Below are 17,021 nucleotides of genomic sequence, written 5' to 3' on the forward strand. Positions count from 1 at the left end.
TGGTGGCCAGGACCCACGTAGTGTGAGTGCCACTGAAAATCAGCTCATGTGCCACCTTTGGCATCCGTGCCATAGGTTGCCTACCCCTGTCCTAGGTAATGCCCTTTTTAATGATCTTGAAGATGTTCATATTTTCTTTGCTTCATATAGGACATAGCAAAGTGCATAATGTGTAGGTAACAAACATTTTGCTATAAAATGTAGGTGTTACGTTGCTCGTTCCCAGGTGCACATCATCGATACCTGTGTACTGAAAAGCAGGTAAAGCCACTATATTGACTTACGTTGTGCAAAGACAAGCAAGAAAGCAACATTTCACAAGTGGATAAAGGACAAAATCAAGGAAGAAATGTTTTCAGGTTGTAACAGGGTATTATAAACAAAGCCTTATATATTGTGTAGGTTTAAGTCAAGGTCACTTTGTCTCAGGAAATTTTCTTCTTTCAGTCTTTTCCAGTTTTTCATTCTGGGGTTAGGGGCATATAGATTGCTGTCATATTTTTAAACTAGGCTAATAATATTGAGAATGCATACAACATTTTCTTGTAGGTAAAGTTAATCAGTGTAGTGAAGAAAACTATTCGTTTGAGGAGACTTATTGTGCATATCCTGCCAATTTTTTTACCTTGCTGATGTTACTCTGTTTAGGCTTCCATGCAGAAGCCAAGGTTCTGTAAGTTTGCCATTGTGCAGTGTACTCTGATGTTGAGAATACAATTCGTTTGTTACAGAAGGCCATATTTATTGGTAGTGAGGTAAAAGGGAATCACCAGTCAGTTGTGGTAAAAGAATGTAGTGCTTAGTTTAATCTGAGCAGTTTGCAACTCTATTATTAGTCTGTCATGAATTCATGCCTTGATGAATCATCCATGTCTCAATGTAAAGGGAAGTCTTTTGACATCGAGTGCCCAGTGTCAGCATTGCTTAAGAAGATAAAACTTTGGACTTGTTGGAAAAATTGTTCCATGAATTTTAACAGCAAAGTGGACTATATAAGCCTATAAACAAAGGCTCTGTCTAAATACAAACACACATCTTTAAAAATACGTTTTAGTCTGGTTCAAATTTGTGTGTACTCATAGCTTCAGATCACAGTAGCAGATAAATTAATGATGAATGTTGGATGAAATCTGAGAATACTATGATGTTAGAAAATATGTACAGCCTGGCATTTCCAAATGCTAAAAAGATCAAATAATAACTTACCACCACCATTCCATGTGGTCTTAATTCAGAATGCCAAGTTATTTAATTACACAGTGTAGTTGTAGCTGTGTTGTCATGCTGTAATATATTTGTCCTAAACGGGATAATTTGTTCTGTGGTAATAAAGACATCTGATTACAGAAATCTGTTTCAGACATGAGGGGAGGGCGGGGGAATGTAGTCTTCAGTAAAGAATAAGAATTTTCCCCCCACCGTGTGATCTTTTGAATACATCAGACTCAAGGGGTTTGAAAGCTTTCATTTGTCATTTGATATTGCAACATAGTTTGAATTGCTGATGTTATAATGTTTGCATCACATGGTACTCAGCCATTTTTGAAAATGTATTTACTTGGAGTATCCTGAAGCTTCAAAGTTTTATTTGCAAGACATGATTGATTTCCAATATTATTTTTTGACATCTGACTTATTTGGTTTTGTCTTCTGCTTTGCAGGCTCACAAGTCAGTGAACTTTGTTTCAACTCTGCTTCAGATCACTATGTCAGAGCAACTGGATTTACCAGTGAGACAGGCAGGCAAGTTTTCTTTTTCTTTATACTCGGAATGTTTACACACTGTATACACATTACATACAAAACAATGAAAATGACATTAAGGTTGCAAAGCAAGTGTTCAAAAGCTAGAAAGTGCCAGTAAGGTTGCCTGTGTAGTAAATGAGACTTGTAATCATATGTTGAATGATGAAGATAAAAAGAAATATTGAACAAGCTACCAGTTTAGTGAGCACAGTCCATTCTGTGCAGTGAATGAATGTCCTATGGAAAAAATAATCTTTATTTATTATGCAATTCAGTATAATTGTGTACTGTCGTGCATATACATACATGGAGGCCAAATTAAGATGGCAAGCGTAACCATAACTTTTTTGTTTTTCTGAATTTTTGAATGCTTGCCTTTGTAACAGTAACATTCTTCTAATGAAGTGTTTGGAAGTAATTTCTAAGTTTTTATTTGGTTTTTTAGCACACTAAAATACAAAACAATGCACAGAAATTCCATCACATGGAACTATATTGAGCTCCACATGGGTCCTCAGCAGGGCTGGAACTTTTTACTCTCGGGGGAATTTTGTGTCAAAAAATTAAAAATTCTGCACACATTATTTTAAAATTCTGCATATTTTATTTGTCAAAATAACACAATATAATCACACCAGTTTCAATTATTTTGGTCATTTCTTTCAAAATACCTGTCAGCAAGTATGCCTGTAACCAAGACAACGAAAAAGATTCCTCCAGGAGTAGAGAGTTAAAGAAACCCCTACGACAACCCAGTTCCTGTTTCTCTGTTATGCTTTCGTCGGGCACCTCAGTCTGGATGTGTCACATGTGCCATCTGGGCACATCTTGCAGGGAAAACTATACCTCGCCAGTCTTTTAGTAATTTTTTGTCTCTTGTCCTGCTCCCATAGGGTTACTATATTTCAAGTTCCCAAATGCCAAGCTCAGGGAGGAGGGGGACTGTGTACTGGGATGGGGTATTCGGGGGTGCTGGAGGGGTGCATGGTGCCCCTGGCCCAGACACCCTCACCCTCAGAGCCCAGCTGCAGGCTCTGCTCAGCTTTGGTTACTGTCCTGCTGGATAGAGATGACCTGTACCTGCTGATATTGGGTGTGTGTGTGTGTGTGGGGGGGGGGGGGGGGCACAATTTGAAGATTCAGCTGCCCCTGGAACAGCTTGAGTTACACCCTCATTCCCCGGCAGGTCCCTATTCCTGCTTACTCTGTCTCTCCTCACAGAAAGCAGCACCTCCTCCCTGCAGACCCCAGGTATTGCTCTTGTCTCTTCTCATAGAGCGCAGCTGTTGTACAGGAAGGGAGCCCAGCTGCACCATGTGACTAAACAGGGCCAGCAAACTTGGGAACCAAAGCCCTTCGGCACAGGTGCACTGCGAGCTAGGGAGCCGGGCTCTGCTTGGTCCAGCAGCTTTGCAGCACCAATTCTGCAGGAAAAAAAAAAGAAATTCTGTGCAGAACATTAAATCTGCGCAAATTCTGCATTGCGCAGTGGTGCAGAATTTCCCAAGGAGTAACCTTTATATCCTTGCACCAAACCTCTGCCATGTGAGCTAATGAACTAATTGGTAGCAGTATGTAGACCAGCCACTAGAGGTGGGTGAAATAGACATACTTTGCCAATGGATTTCTGCTAGATAGCAAGGGAGGATTGAGACTCTCTAATTCTGAATTGAATTCCAGATTTTGTAGGGGCTAGTACTCTAAAGCAGGAGTTCTCGTAAAAAGTTTTTTTGTGGCCTCTCTTGCTGGTGGCTGAACTGACATTTTTTCCCTAAAATACTTGATTACGTTTAGGGAAAAAGGTAAATAGCACATATACACATCCACATCATTGTAATTTATTTATTGCTGATAAAAATATTACTGTGAAGTGATATTTGTATTACTGAATGTAGGTTAATATCAATCACTTTTCACAGGACACTATCTGGAAGGCTGTGAGAAGTGATACTTGCATGTTTGTTAATATCACTTTTCTCAGTAAGTCCCAGGACAAATTAAGTCCTGGTTTAGGGGGGAGGGGAGTTGGAGGCAGAGGCAGTGGGAGATGTACTGAGATAAATGTGGGCCGGGGGGGGGGGTAGCAGGGGAGGGTGGGTGGTGAGCCTCGCAGCTATGCGGCTGGAGCCAGGGGTCAGAGTCTGTGGCTAGAGCCCGAAGCTGGGGGCAGGAGCTGCATGCTGGGGCAGGGAATTGGAGCCCAGAGCTGCATGACCAAATGCAGGGGTCAGTGCTTGCCGCCACAAGGCCGAAGCCAGCACCTGCTGCTGTGCGCCTGGGGATCAGGGCATGCCCAGGGCCGAGGATTGGCGCCTGCTGCCACACAGCCAGACCTGAGGATCAGTGCCCGGAGCCAGCACCCGCTTCTATGTGGTTGGGACTACAGGTCAGCACCTGGGGTCAGCAGCCAGGACTGGGGGTCAGAGTACATGGCCAGGGTTTGCTGCCAGGGTATTATTACATGGGAAGAACTTAGAATTTCAGAATCAAAAGGCTACAAGCTTTGACGTATATTAAAAGATTTGAAAATGAAAAGGTAGATGAAGTGTTACTGCTTTTTAAAGAGAATATTACAATCTCATAGTAAACCAAGGAAAAGCTAAGCAATCTGGAGGTTCTTGGGTCTTTTGAACTTATTTTTACATTATGTCATATCTGACTGTGTTGGAAATAATCATCCCACCATCCTTTTCTGTTTCTTTGGGAATGGCTCATATCCTTTTTGCAGTAAGTAGGATAACTTCTGGTTACAGAAAATAAGGAAAAGGACAGCAGAAATAATCTGAACTAAAACTTATACTGGCAGATTCTTGTGCCCATACGGATCAGCTGGCAAGATCAGGAACTACATCATTATCACATTCAAAATAACAAGTTTACAAGGCATGCTCTCTGAATCCTTTCTGATACTGGTGCTAGACACCATACAAACCATATAAACATTTACGTGAAAACCAGCAGAGAACTTGTGGTACATTATACCATACATTATACAGTGTAGTCAGAATTCAGTTAATATTAATTTTGCTGTAACTATTTGTAAATCTGGACTTTCTTTTGCACTTGTAAAGAAAAAAGATTCATAAAGCATAGTAATTTGGATTCTGCCACATAAGTAGTTTGAATTTTTGTCAATTAGCGGAAACATGCATCTATGTCAGCAATCTAATGTGACTGTCTATAGCAGATAACCTATAATCTTTGTATAGAGAAACTTAATTCGCTTTCAGGATTCACTTGAATGTAAAGCAGACCATGTAGCCCAAACATAGTCACATTATAGAACAAAATCAGACTTTTAAAATACAAGCAATATTTGACTGTAGAGATTTAATGCTGACTAACCTTGTTTTTAAATTAAAAAAAAACAAAACTCAAAATACAAAGGAAGCTTCTTCAGAGATGTGTTTTAATAAAAAATTATTGCAACTCTTCTTCATAACAAGTGGAAATATGGCTTTCAATACTCTTATTTTCAAAAACATTGTCTGAAAAGATGACAAAGTGTTGGTAATAGCGGACTTAAGAAATATTACAGATGCCATACTTGATAACTGAAGAAGGGGAAATTTTTGTTCCATGTAGAAAATTGGGAGATTAGTGGCTAGTGAGTGCAGGTATGGTGGGCCTCTGATATGTTAAATGTTGTCCATTCAGTCAGAGTTCATTTATGGAATGCATTTTCTAAATGTAAAAATACGCATATCTGCATAATCACTGACTTTTGTATTGATACCAAGTGATGTCTTGCTGTTATCTGACAGGTGTTATCTACTTGAAGAATATGATAACTCAGTATTGGCCTGATCGTGAAACTACATCAGGGGATATTCCACCTTATTCCATCCCAGAAGAAGATAGACATTGTATTCGTGAAAATATTGTAGAAGCCATTATTCATTCTCCTGAATTAATTAGGTATACAGTTTTAATTTGCTTATAATGTAGTGATAGTTTTGATACTGTTCTTTTAAAATTAATACCACTTGCGTCCTACATTTCATTGTGTCTTGGATTGTAACACACAGATTTCAGAAAAGGGCAACAAAAATGATTAGTGGTATGGAACGGCTTCTGTATGAGGAGAGATTAAGAAAACAGACTTTTTAGCTTGGAAAAGAGACGGCTAAGGGGAAATATGATTGAGGTCTATAAAATCATCACTGGTGTAGAGAAAGTAGTTAAAGAAGGGTGGTTTACTACTTCTCATAACACAAGTACTAGGGGTCACCAAATGAAATTAATAGGCAGCAGGTTTAAAACAAAAGGAAGTATTTCTTCACACAATGCACAGTCAACCTGTGGAATGCCTTGCCAGAGAATGGTGTGAAGGCCAAGACCATAACACGGTTCAGAAAAGAACTAGATAAATTCATGGAGGATAGCCAGGATGGGCAGGAATGGTGTCCCTAGCCTCTGTTTGCCAGAAGCTGGGAATAAGCGACAAGGGATGGATCACTTGATGATTACCTGTTCTGTTCATTCCCTGTGGGCGCCTGGCACTGGCCACTGTCAGAAGGCAGGATACTGGGCTAGATCAGGGGTTGTCAGACTAGGGGTCAGGACCCTCAGGGGGTCGTGAGGTTATTACATGGAGGGTTTGCGAGCTGTCTGCCTTCACCCCAAACCCTTCTTTGCCTCCAGCATTTATAATCATGTTAAATATATTAAAAAGTGTTTTTAATGTATATGGGTGGGTCGCACTTAGAGGCTTGCTGTGTGAAAGGGGTCACCAGTACAAAAGTCTAAGAACCTCTGGGATAGATGGACCTTTGGTCTGACCTAGTAGGGCCATTCTGATGTTCTTATGTATTGGAGAGCATAGAATTAATGCCGTAAAAGAAAATGGCTTTTCATTCTTCATTTGTACATTGTACAACATGTAAGCTATTTATTGGTGTAACATCTTTTGTACTTGGAGAGGAATGGATTCCTAAATTATTGTAACCCTTTTACAAAATTTCAAAAGATAGTAAATGCCAAGCAGAAGGGAAGTAGATCAGATTAGACTCCTCTGTGTGTAAACAAGACTTTTGAATGCATGTTGAGTTTTATCTGTTCAGCCAAAAATGAGCTATTTCATCATCACAAAAAAAACCTCTTAAAATAATGAAGGTAGTTATTTGTTTAACCATGTGTGTGTTTGACTTCCAGAGTACAGCTTACTACTTGCATTCACCATATTATCAAGCATGATTACCCCAACCGCTGGACTGCAGTTGTGGAGAAAATTGGTTTTTATCTTCAGTCTGATAACAGTGCTTGCTGGCTTGGAATTCTCCTTTGTCTTTATCAACTTGTGAAAAACTATGAGTGAGTTTTCCTCAAACAAAAAACATAGAAAGTTTATCCATTTGTAGCAATATATTTTCTGTAAATTTTATATATATATATATATACACACACACACACATACTGCTGAATATGAGCTGGAGGTTAATGAATATACAAATGTGAGAAGTATGGGTAATAAGCAGGAAGAACTGGAAGTGCTAATAAATAAATACAACTATGACATTGTTGGCATCACTAAAACTTGGTGGGATAATACACATGATTGGAATGTTGGTGTGGATGGGTATAGTTTGCTCAGGAAGGATAGACAGGGGAAAAAGGGAGAAGGTGTTGCCTTATATATTAAAAATGTACACACCGAGGTGGAGATGGACATAGGAGATGGAAGTGTCGAGAGTCTCTGGGTTAGGATAAAAGGGGTAAAAAACAAGGGTGATGTTGTGCTAGGAGTCTACTACAGGCCACCTAACCAGGTGGAAGAGGTAGATGAGGCTTTTTTTAAACAACTAACAAAATCATCCGAAGCCCAAGATTTGGTGGTGATGGGGGACTTCAACTATCCAGATATATGTTGGGAAAATAACACCGCGGGGCACAGACTATCCAATAAGTTCCTGGACTGCATTGCAGACAACTTTTTATTTCAGAAGGTTGAAAAAGCTACTAGGGGGGAAGCTGTTCTAGACTTGATTTTAACAAATAGGGAGGAACTCGTTGAGAATTTGAAAGTAGAAGGAAGCTTGGGTGAAAGTGATCATGAAATCATAGAGTTTGCAATTCTAAGGAAGGGTAGAAGGGAGTACAGCAAAATAGAGACAATGGATTTCAGAAAGGCGGATTTTGATAAGCTTAGAGAGCTGATAGGTAAGGTCCCATGGGAATCAAGACTGAGGGGAAAAACAACTGAGGAGAGTTGGCAGTTTTTCAAAGGGACACTATTAAGGGCCCAAAAGCAAGCTATTCCGATGGGTAGGAAAGATAGAAAATGTGGCAAAAGACCACCTTGGCTTAACCACGAGATCTTGCATGACCTACAAAATAAAAAGGAGTCATATAAAAAATGGAAACTAGGTCAGATTACAAAGGATGAATATAGGCAAATAACACAGGAATGCAGGGGCAAGATTAGAAAGGCAAAGGCACAAAATGAGCTCAAACTAGCTATGGGAATAAAGGGAAACAAGAAGACTTTTTATCAATACATTAGAAGCAAGAGGAAGACCAAGGACAGGGTAGGCCCACTGCTCAGTGAGGAGGGAGAAACAGTAACAGGAAACTTGGAAATGGCAGAGATGCTTAATGACTTCTTTGTTTCGGTCTTCACTGAGAAGTCTGAAGGAATGTCTAACATAGTGAATGCTTATGGGAAGGGGGTAGGTTTAGAAGATAAAATAAAAAAAGAGCAAGTTAAAAATCACTTAGAAAAGTTAGATGCCTGCAAGTCACCAGGGCCTGATGAAATGCATCCTAGAATACTCAAGGAGTTAATAAAGGAGGTATCTGAGCCTCTAGCTATTATCTTTGGAAAGTCATGGGAGACGGGAGAGATTCCAGAAGACTGGAAAAGGGCAAATATAGTGCCCATCTATAAAAAGGGAAATAAAAACAACCCAGGAAACTACAGACCAGTTAGTTTAACTTCTGTGCCAGGGAAGATAATGGAGCAAGTAATTAAAGAAATCATCTGCAAACACTTGGAAGGTGGTAAGGTGATAGGGAATAGCCAGCATGGATTTGTAAAGAACAAATCATGTCAAACCAATCTGATAGCTTTCTTTGATAGGATAACGAGTCTTGTGGATAAGGGAGAAGCGGTGGATGTGGTATACCTAGACTTTAGTAAGGCATTTGATACGGTCTCGCATGATATCCTTATCGATAAACTAGGCAAATACAATTTAGATGGGGCTACTATAAGGTGGGTGCATAACTGGCTGGATAACCGTACTCAGAGAGTAGTTATTAATGGCTCCCAATCCTGCTGGAAAGGTATAACAAGTGGGGTTCCGCAGGGGTCTGTTTTGGGACCGGCTCTGTTCAATATCTTCATCAACGACTTAGATGTTGGCATAGAAAGTACGCTTATTAAGTTTGCGGACGATACCAAACTGGGAGGGATTGCAACTGCTTTGGAGGACAGGGTCAAAATTCAAAATGATCTGGACAAATTGGAGAAATGGTCTGAGGTAAACCGGATGAAGTTCAATAAAGACAAATGCAAAGTGCTCCACTTAGGAAGGAACAATCAGTTTCACACATACAGAATGGGAAGAGACTGTCTAGGAAGGAGTATGGCAGAAAGAGATCTAGGGGTCATAGTGGACCACAAGCTAAATATGAGTCAACAGTGTGATACTGTTGCAAAAAAAGCAAACGTGATTCTGGGATGCATTAACAGGTGTGTTGTAAACAAGACACGAGAAGTCATTCTTCCGCTCTACTCTGCGCTGGTTAGGCCTCAACTGGAGTATTGTGTCCAGTTCTGGGCACCGCATTTCAAGAAAGATGTGGAGAAATTGGAGAGGGTCCAGAGAAGAGCAACAAGAATGATTAAAGGTCTTGAGAACATGACCTATGAAGGAAGGCTGAAAGAATTGGGTTTATTTAGTTTGGAAAAGAGAAGACTGAGAGGGGACATGATAGCAGTTTTCAGGTATCTAAAAGGGTGTCATCAGGAGGAGGGAGAAAACTTGTTCACCTTAGCCTCTAATGATAGAACAAGAAGCAATGGGCTTAAACTGCAGCAAGGGAGATTTAGGTTGGACATTAGGAAAAAGTTCCTAACTGTCAGGGTAGTTAAACACTGGAATAAATTGCCTAGGGAGGTTGTGGAATCTCCATCTCTGGAGATATTTAAGAGTAGGTTAGATAAATGTCTATCAGGGATGGTCTAGACAGTATTTGGTCCTGCCATGAGGGCAGGGGACTGGACTCGATGACCTCTCGAGGTCCCTTCCAGTCCTTGAGTCTATGAATAAAATATTGAATTGCATGTTGCACTGAACACTGATATTGGAGGTAACTAATATAAACCTCTGAATTCAATAACAAGTCTTGATAATATTTCACCATCTGGAGATAGTAGTAGCTCATGTTGTCTTTCCTAACTATTTCCATAAACACAGTACATAACAATTTTTCTTCACATTAAAATGTTGAGATTTGAGATCAGAACACTAGGGTTTCTTTAAAGCAGTCACCTTCTGAGAGTTGAAGATGGGCCTCGTAGCACAAGCCTCTTAGTGATAGGGGAAAGTGTGTCCAGGGGACAAAAGCATGGCTTTGTCAAAAACAGGGTGAGAAATAACATTTATTAGACATCTAGACGATTTAGACATCTAGACAATTTGTAATCTAGATATTGTGTTACGTGTAAAAAAAAAAAAAATACATAAAGGTTGCAAAGTTGAAAAATTCAAAAGTTATTAAATGTCAGAATTAAGGTTGTCTGTGCTATCTTTGTTTGGGCCCCTTTTGCATATTCGTTGTCCATTCTCTCATAGAAAGTCTGTAGCTGTAGTAGAGCCACAGATAAAATCCTCTTCTCTAGTCCCCTATCTAGTGCCTTAAATGCTTCATTTGTTTGTGAACATCTGATGTTTGGCTATAAACCAGGTACATCTAAGTGTAAATTCAGTCTATGCAATTACATGTGTTAACTTTGAAAATCTGTCCCTCACTGTGTGGTGTAATGACTTAAGCCATGTTATTGCAGCCTGTGGGTCAATCAGCTTTAACTTAATCTAAAAATATTAATAAACTTGAAACCTGTTTAAGAGCTGAATTGACTTTTCAGATGGAAAGTAAATCACTTAGGCCCTTCAGCATTGTTGCTTCAAACCCAGCCAGTATTTCAGCTGGCAGGCCTTTACATAGGTCAGATTTATTTTCTCTCATCTTTTCTGTTCTGTTGTTACCATGTTCTTTATCATTGTGTTCAAGCAAGTTGGTAGTGGACTTTTCTTGAGGAACATTTTTACGTTCTCCATTTTTTCTTTAACTTTATCAGAAACATAAAGCTTATCTGTAGGACCCATATTCATGATTTTTGGGTTGGACTCTTGCTGTTTAACTTATTATACAATTTTTATAAGACATGTATTTAATATGAGATTATGTAGGTTTTGCTTAAACAAAACCTGCATAAATTCTGAAGTATTGTAGTGTAAAACTTTATTCTTAAATCCTTAGTTTAGAACATCACTGGTAGTATCAGATAATACTCTAATCTGACAATTGTTCAGTTAATAGGATCTTTTCTTTATTATAACTAGAACTGGGTGAAAAATGGTAATAGCATTTTGTGGATGTAGAAGGTGAACAAACTCCAACCGCGCTGCCTAATGGTGAGGTGGGAATATGGCAGGTCATCTCCCCATTGCAAATACGGTCCTGTCTTTCAGCAGCTTCTCCCCCACCTCGCACCCCTGGCCTAGTTTCTGAACCTTCCCTTCTGCATGGGGGCTTTGGGGGCAGGATCATGTTCTGAGATGAAGGCTCCTGTTGTCATCTTGGAGTGGGTTGGGGGGCTCTGGTCCACCCTCTCCAGCAGGCTCTGGTCCAGGGCCCAATAGTAGGCTGTGATGCTTTGCACTGTGGGGTTCTAAATAACTGCCCCCTGGACCAATTCCTACCAAGCCTCTTTTTCCTCACAGAGTAAATCAAATAATCTCAAATAAAGTCACTGACCTACATAGTCAGTCACCTGCCTTTCCTTTGTACATGTGCTCAGGCAACAAGCTCCTGGGCAACACTGCCCCCAGAGTTCAGAGCCACCAGTCTGCTCCCTTTTGATTGCCTGCCTCTGAGCTGCTCTGCTACCCTGCTTGTAGCTTGTTCAGGTGTCACAGGTGTGGTTGGGTGAAACTGCCTGGACCCAGAACTGCTCCTTAACCTCTTGCTCTCCAGTGTGGTGTTTGTACACCCCATCACAGTGGAGAATTTTTATATTTTGAATTTTAGTTTTGTTCGCGTATGAAACAAAAAGCAAAAATATTTGAAATTCCCCATGAAAGGGATAGAGCCCTGCCTCCACATAAGTCTTCCTGGCAGGCTGCCCTAGATCCATGGACCATGGAAGCACCAGGCCCTCGAACAACACAGTGGAGTTGGGTATGCGAGGTGATAGGAAATGACTTCCTCCATTGTCTTGGTTCTATCAGAATCAAACAGCGTCCACGAAATGGTTCAATTTTGGCAAATTCTGATGAAAAAGTGTCTTGCTGGATATTTTCTGACCAGCTCTACTTGTAACTTCCTTGGCTATAAAATTATGGGTTTTGCTCACTGTTTTCTTGCTACTGTGACCTTGTTTTACCATAGAAAATTGTGTGGCGTATGTGTGATGTGGCATTCAAAGTGAGTGAGTCAGCAGGAGAACATTATGGTAATGTTGAATGATAGTAAAGTAATGGAAGCTAAGTTGTTTTCTAACTTCATTTGGGTTTAGCTCTGTGCTGATATAGCACTTTTTATATAACCCCCTGAGTGCCATAGTAAGGTATAACTCAGTTTTTAAAATAATCTATCCTTAGAAGCCACAGTGGCCTATGTGCCCCTCTCCTGTGCGTGCTCAACTTACTTTTCATATTAGTAAAGTTAGTTGTAAAATCTTTTGTAAAGCATTTTATTCTTGCCTAAAGGTACAAGAAACCAGAGGAGCGGAGTCCCTTGATAGCAGCAATGCAGCACTTCCTGCCTGTTCTGAAAGATCGTTTCATTCAGCTTCTGTCTGATCCATCTGATCAGTCTGTCCTCATCCAGAAACAGATCTTCAAAATCTTCTATGCTCTTGTTCAGGTGGAAGCAAATTTTTCTGTATTCTTGGGCAAAGGTTTAATATGAAGGTTTAAAATAAAAATAAAATATATGTATGTAACTATACCTATCTCATAGAACTGGAAGGGACCTTGAAAGGTCATCGAGTCCAGTCCCCTGCCTTCACTAGCAGGACCAAGTACGGTCCCTGACAGTTCTTTTTTGTGTGTGTGTTTGTTTTTTTTTTTTTTTATCATCCCCCTCCCCCCAAATGTATTACACTCTAGGTACTAATGTGCTTGAAACAACATTACCAGTTAGATTTCATTTGAGTCATTTTTCACCAATGCTCAACTATGGTGTGAGTAACAAGCTTTTGGTATGATTCTGTGTACCATAACCCCAATAATACAGATCTATTTTAGTTTAAAAGTGGGTTAAATTTTTTTTTGAGTCTACTATCTTTGAACTCTCTGGAACCTGCCAGTGCTACCCCTGAGTAAACCAGAATGGTTATGAGAGAACAAGGGGCATTTTCTAACACTAGAAACAACCATTTATCGTATTTTTGTAGAGTGTTACTATATTGACGTTATCTAACAAGAAGGAAACTGGACGAACATGCTGTTCAGAACATATATTCTAATATTAGGTTGGGTGGTCTTGCAATGAAATTTAAAACCAGATTTACCAATCCCTCTATCGTACTTTAAGTGAAGAAAAGAATTGTTTCTGATTCAGAAAGATAGAATAACTTAGATATTGTGAAATCATCTTGTAGCAAAATTCCAAGTAAGGCAGAATTGGAAGGAAGCAGAATGTTTTTGAGGATGTGGAATAGGCTGCAAAAGATCACTGTCTAACACCATCCAATATCACGCTCACTACTTTGCTCACCGCTCATAGTATATCCAAGTGTATAGCAGATGTTCAGTAAGATTTTGATGAGCATTCAAACATACATAATTCAAGCAGTTGATCAGGTTGTTTTAAATGGCTTTATACTGAACATATTTTATGCTTTTTAAATAGTATACGTTACCTCTGGAGCTGATAAACCAGCAAAACCTGACAGAATGGATAGAAATTCTAAAAACGGTTGTGGACAGAGATGTACCTGCTGTAAGTACTTTTATTTTATGTGTGTATTTCTCTTTGGGCTTGCAAATTGGCTTCTGAATTCAATTTCCTGTATTTAAAAGTTGATTAAAAATGTTAACATTATTGTTTTCTTTATTCTTTCTACAAGACGTCTTCTAAATGTGTGGCAGGACAAATAAGATTTTGTAAGGTTAATATGGTGGTTTAAACAGAGACTAAATGGAGAAAGTTGAAAATATTACCTCTTCTTTATAGACAAAACAAAAACTTGCAAATTGTATTGTAACTCATTTTGGCTTTTTACAAAGGAAAGTTGTATTTGAACATTTATACATTACCTTTTTATTGTGGGCTTTCTTTTTTTAACTCATATTTTTATATCTGATATTTCTGTAGAGCTGGAAGAGTGATTGTTCAGCTAATAGTGCTAAAAGAGAAGCAAAACTTTTTTTTTTTAAATTTGACATTTCAGCAATATTCAACAAATTTAATCTTTCTTCCTAAAGGAAACTCTTCAAGTTGATGAAGATGATAGACCAGAATTGCCTTGGTGGAAATCCAAGAAATGGGCTTTGCACATCTTGGCTAGACTTTTTGAGAGGTAGCTGTTCTTCCCATGCCGTCAAATTGAAAAAACCTAACTTCTAATATGAAATTCAGCAAAATATTTCTGCATGCTTGAATTTTTCACTTTTAATTCTAGGTATGGAAGCCCTGGTAATGTTTCCAAGGAGTACAGTGAATTTGCTGAAGTGTTCCTGAAGGCATTTGCTGTTGGTGTCCAACAGGTAAGAAATGCTTGAACCTGGGGTATTAGGGTAAATGTGACATTTAAAAATAATTTCTTCCTTCCCTCATCTTTTTGAAGGCTCCTTTCAAAATATTTTGCATTAACCTGATGCTGTCAGGGACTATGTAGGAAATACTTACACTTAGTTATCAACTGAAACAATCCAGTGTTCACTTCTTAAGAAATATTGTTTGTTGCTTGTGTAATCTGTTGAAGTACACTATGGGTATGTCTATACCGCAGTTAGGCCTGTGACAGTGATTTGGGCTTAGGCTAAAGGGATGTTTAATTTTAGTGAAGATGTTCAGGTTCAGGCTCTGAGACCCTCCCAGCTGACAGGGTCCTAGAGCCTGGGCTCCTAGGATTGAGCAGGTGCACTGGATTTATGGCTTATTACAACAAAATGTAACCCATAACACCCTCTGCAGAGGTGTTAGCGGTCCATAACCTTCAATGGTCCCGTACAGTATACGTTAACTATTTATGCTAAACAGGCTGTTGCACCTTGCTTTTTGCTATGATCCAGCAAGTACCTTTCCCAGAACTGAAAAAGAGCTCTGTGTGGCTCAAAATGTGTCCCACATCAACAAAGGTTGGTCCTATAAAAGATATTACCTCACCCACCTTGTCTCTCAATATTCAGTGCAGTTTAGAAAGGCAAGCTTTAATTCTCTCTCTACAGTGGATTTGGCTGTAACTCCTTTTCGAGGTGCTAATAAGCTATCTGAAGGTGAATAGGACTTAAGGAGTCAAGTACCAAGATTGTCCACCCTAAGAAGGAGTTATGAAGCCTGGATGGCTTTTTTCCCCACTGACATAATTTTAGTCTGGGCAAATGATTGCATGGAAAAATCTCTTCAAAAATTACAAATTGATACTGCTTGACAGAGAAGATTTTTCAGGTGTACTTCTTAGACTTGCCTCTTAGACAGTTTATCTGTCTGTTATCATGTTATCCAGGAGACAGCTGTGGTTCAGGTCTTTAAAGGAAAATTCTTGAGGGGCAGGATATTTGAACACACAGAAACTTCTCCTGTCTCAACAACATGAAGTTACCTAGAAACAGGGAGTTATTTTGATCAGATTCTCAGGAAGGACACAAATTTTGGAAGATGGTGCGTGTGTGTGTGTGTGTATATATATACACACACACACACACACAAAAATAGGAAAGTCCAGAATATACTACTCCAACAGACTGTTTGGAAAAATCAAACCCAACACATGACACAGAGTCCACACTATTCAAAACTCTGACTTTTTGCACAGCAGTGGAGGTCAGCCTAAGGCATGTGCGCAAGGGAATTGATCCCTCAACTACACATTGGAAACAATTCTTAAAACATTTATTTAATCACAAAATCAAGAGACCTTCTGAAACACAAGAAAATAAAAAGCAATTTCTGATGCTTGTAGACAGGCTCAAGAGTTTCACAGACACTGTCATGAATTTTCTAATTTTATCAAAGAGAAATGGGAAGTAAATATGCACTGTGGGTTTACAAATTGTTCAAGTGCAGATTTGGCAGAAACTCACTGAAGGTGTTGTTGGTGACTGTAGGCCTGCTCCTCCTCCTTCCCTCTGTTTGGGTTACAAAACATCAGTGATTGCCAATATGAGGCTCTCTTGGTCATATCTCCATGAGTTTTCAGAAGGGTTCTAATTACTGCTTGAAAGGAGTGGAGTACATGTCTGCCCCTCTGTTCTCTATCTCCTGAGGTTGCCCAGAAGAAAGAAGGCATCTCACAAAACAAATGATAAATGGGAAGAGTCATTTAGCTCCAGCGTCAAGGATCCATTATCTGAATGTGATCATAGACCCGGGATTTTATTTGAATAGTAATCTGAAGCTTATCAACCACTGAATTTTTGGACACCTCATGTCATTTTGACTGTTTGGTGAAGCTATTCGTTGTACTAGTTTCATACAGAAATGAAGTTTCTGCACTCTTCTTCTAAACAGCTTAAACAACACAGGGAATGTAAGCAAGTGGTAAGAGGTCATCGTACCAACAGGGTGATGCGCAACAAAATATAACTTCTTTCAGAAAATGCTGAACTGGGAAGAATTGAAAGAGTTCACTTACCTGGGAAGTACACTCCAGAACCCAGATAGCACAGGACAAGTGGTCTAATGAGTTTTATCAGCTGGCTGATACGGAGACCAATTTGGAAAGTATGATAAGTAATGTCAAAAGCAAACAGGTTTTTAATAATAGCATTGGTGTCATTTGAGCTGTCGAGATGGAATAATCTGTATTCAAATGGGCAGAGCAGAACAAAACCTTTATCCCACCACACTTGGTATCAAAGAACAAATGAACACCAGAG

The 17,021-nt window shown here is 39.4% G+C and overlaps 1 protein-coding gene across 1 annotated transcript in view; it reads left to right on the plus strand.

Annotated features, from left to right (window-relative positions):
- IPO7 (importin 7) overlaps positions 1-17,021 on the plus strand; it is a 52,538-nt gene that overhangs the window by 10,896 nt on the left and 24,621 nt on the right. Inside the window, exons 2-8 of the mRNA XM_032788120.2 lie at positions 1,662-1,743; positions 5,511-5,664; positions 6,901-7,059; positions 12,684-12,840; positions 13,831-13,920; positions 14,406-14,500; positions 14,603-14,687. Coding sequence (XP_032644011.1) covers positions 1,662-1,743; positions 5,511-5,664; positions 6,901-7,059; positions 12,684-12,840; positions 13,831-13,920; positions 14,406-14,500; positions 14,603-14,687 — 822 coding nt within the window. The remainder of the gene's footprint in view (positions 1-1,661; positions 1,744-5,510; positions 5,665-6,900; positions 7,060-12,683; positions 12,841-13,830; positions 13,921-14,405; positions 14,501-14,602; positions 14,688-17,021) is intronic.

The sequence above is a fragment of the Chelonoidis abingdonii genome, chromosome 4 (assembly GCF_003597395.2).
Source record: "Chelonoidis abingdonii isolate Lonesome George chromosome 4, CheloAbing_2.0, whole genome shotgun sequence".
In the NCBI taxonomy this organism is placed as follows: Eukaryota; Metazoa; Chordata; order Testudines; family Testudinidae; genus Chelonoidis; species Chelonoidis abingdonii.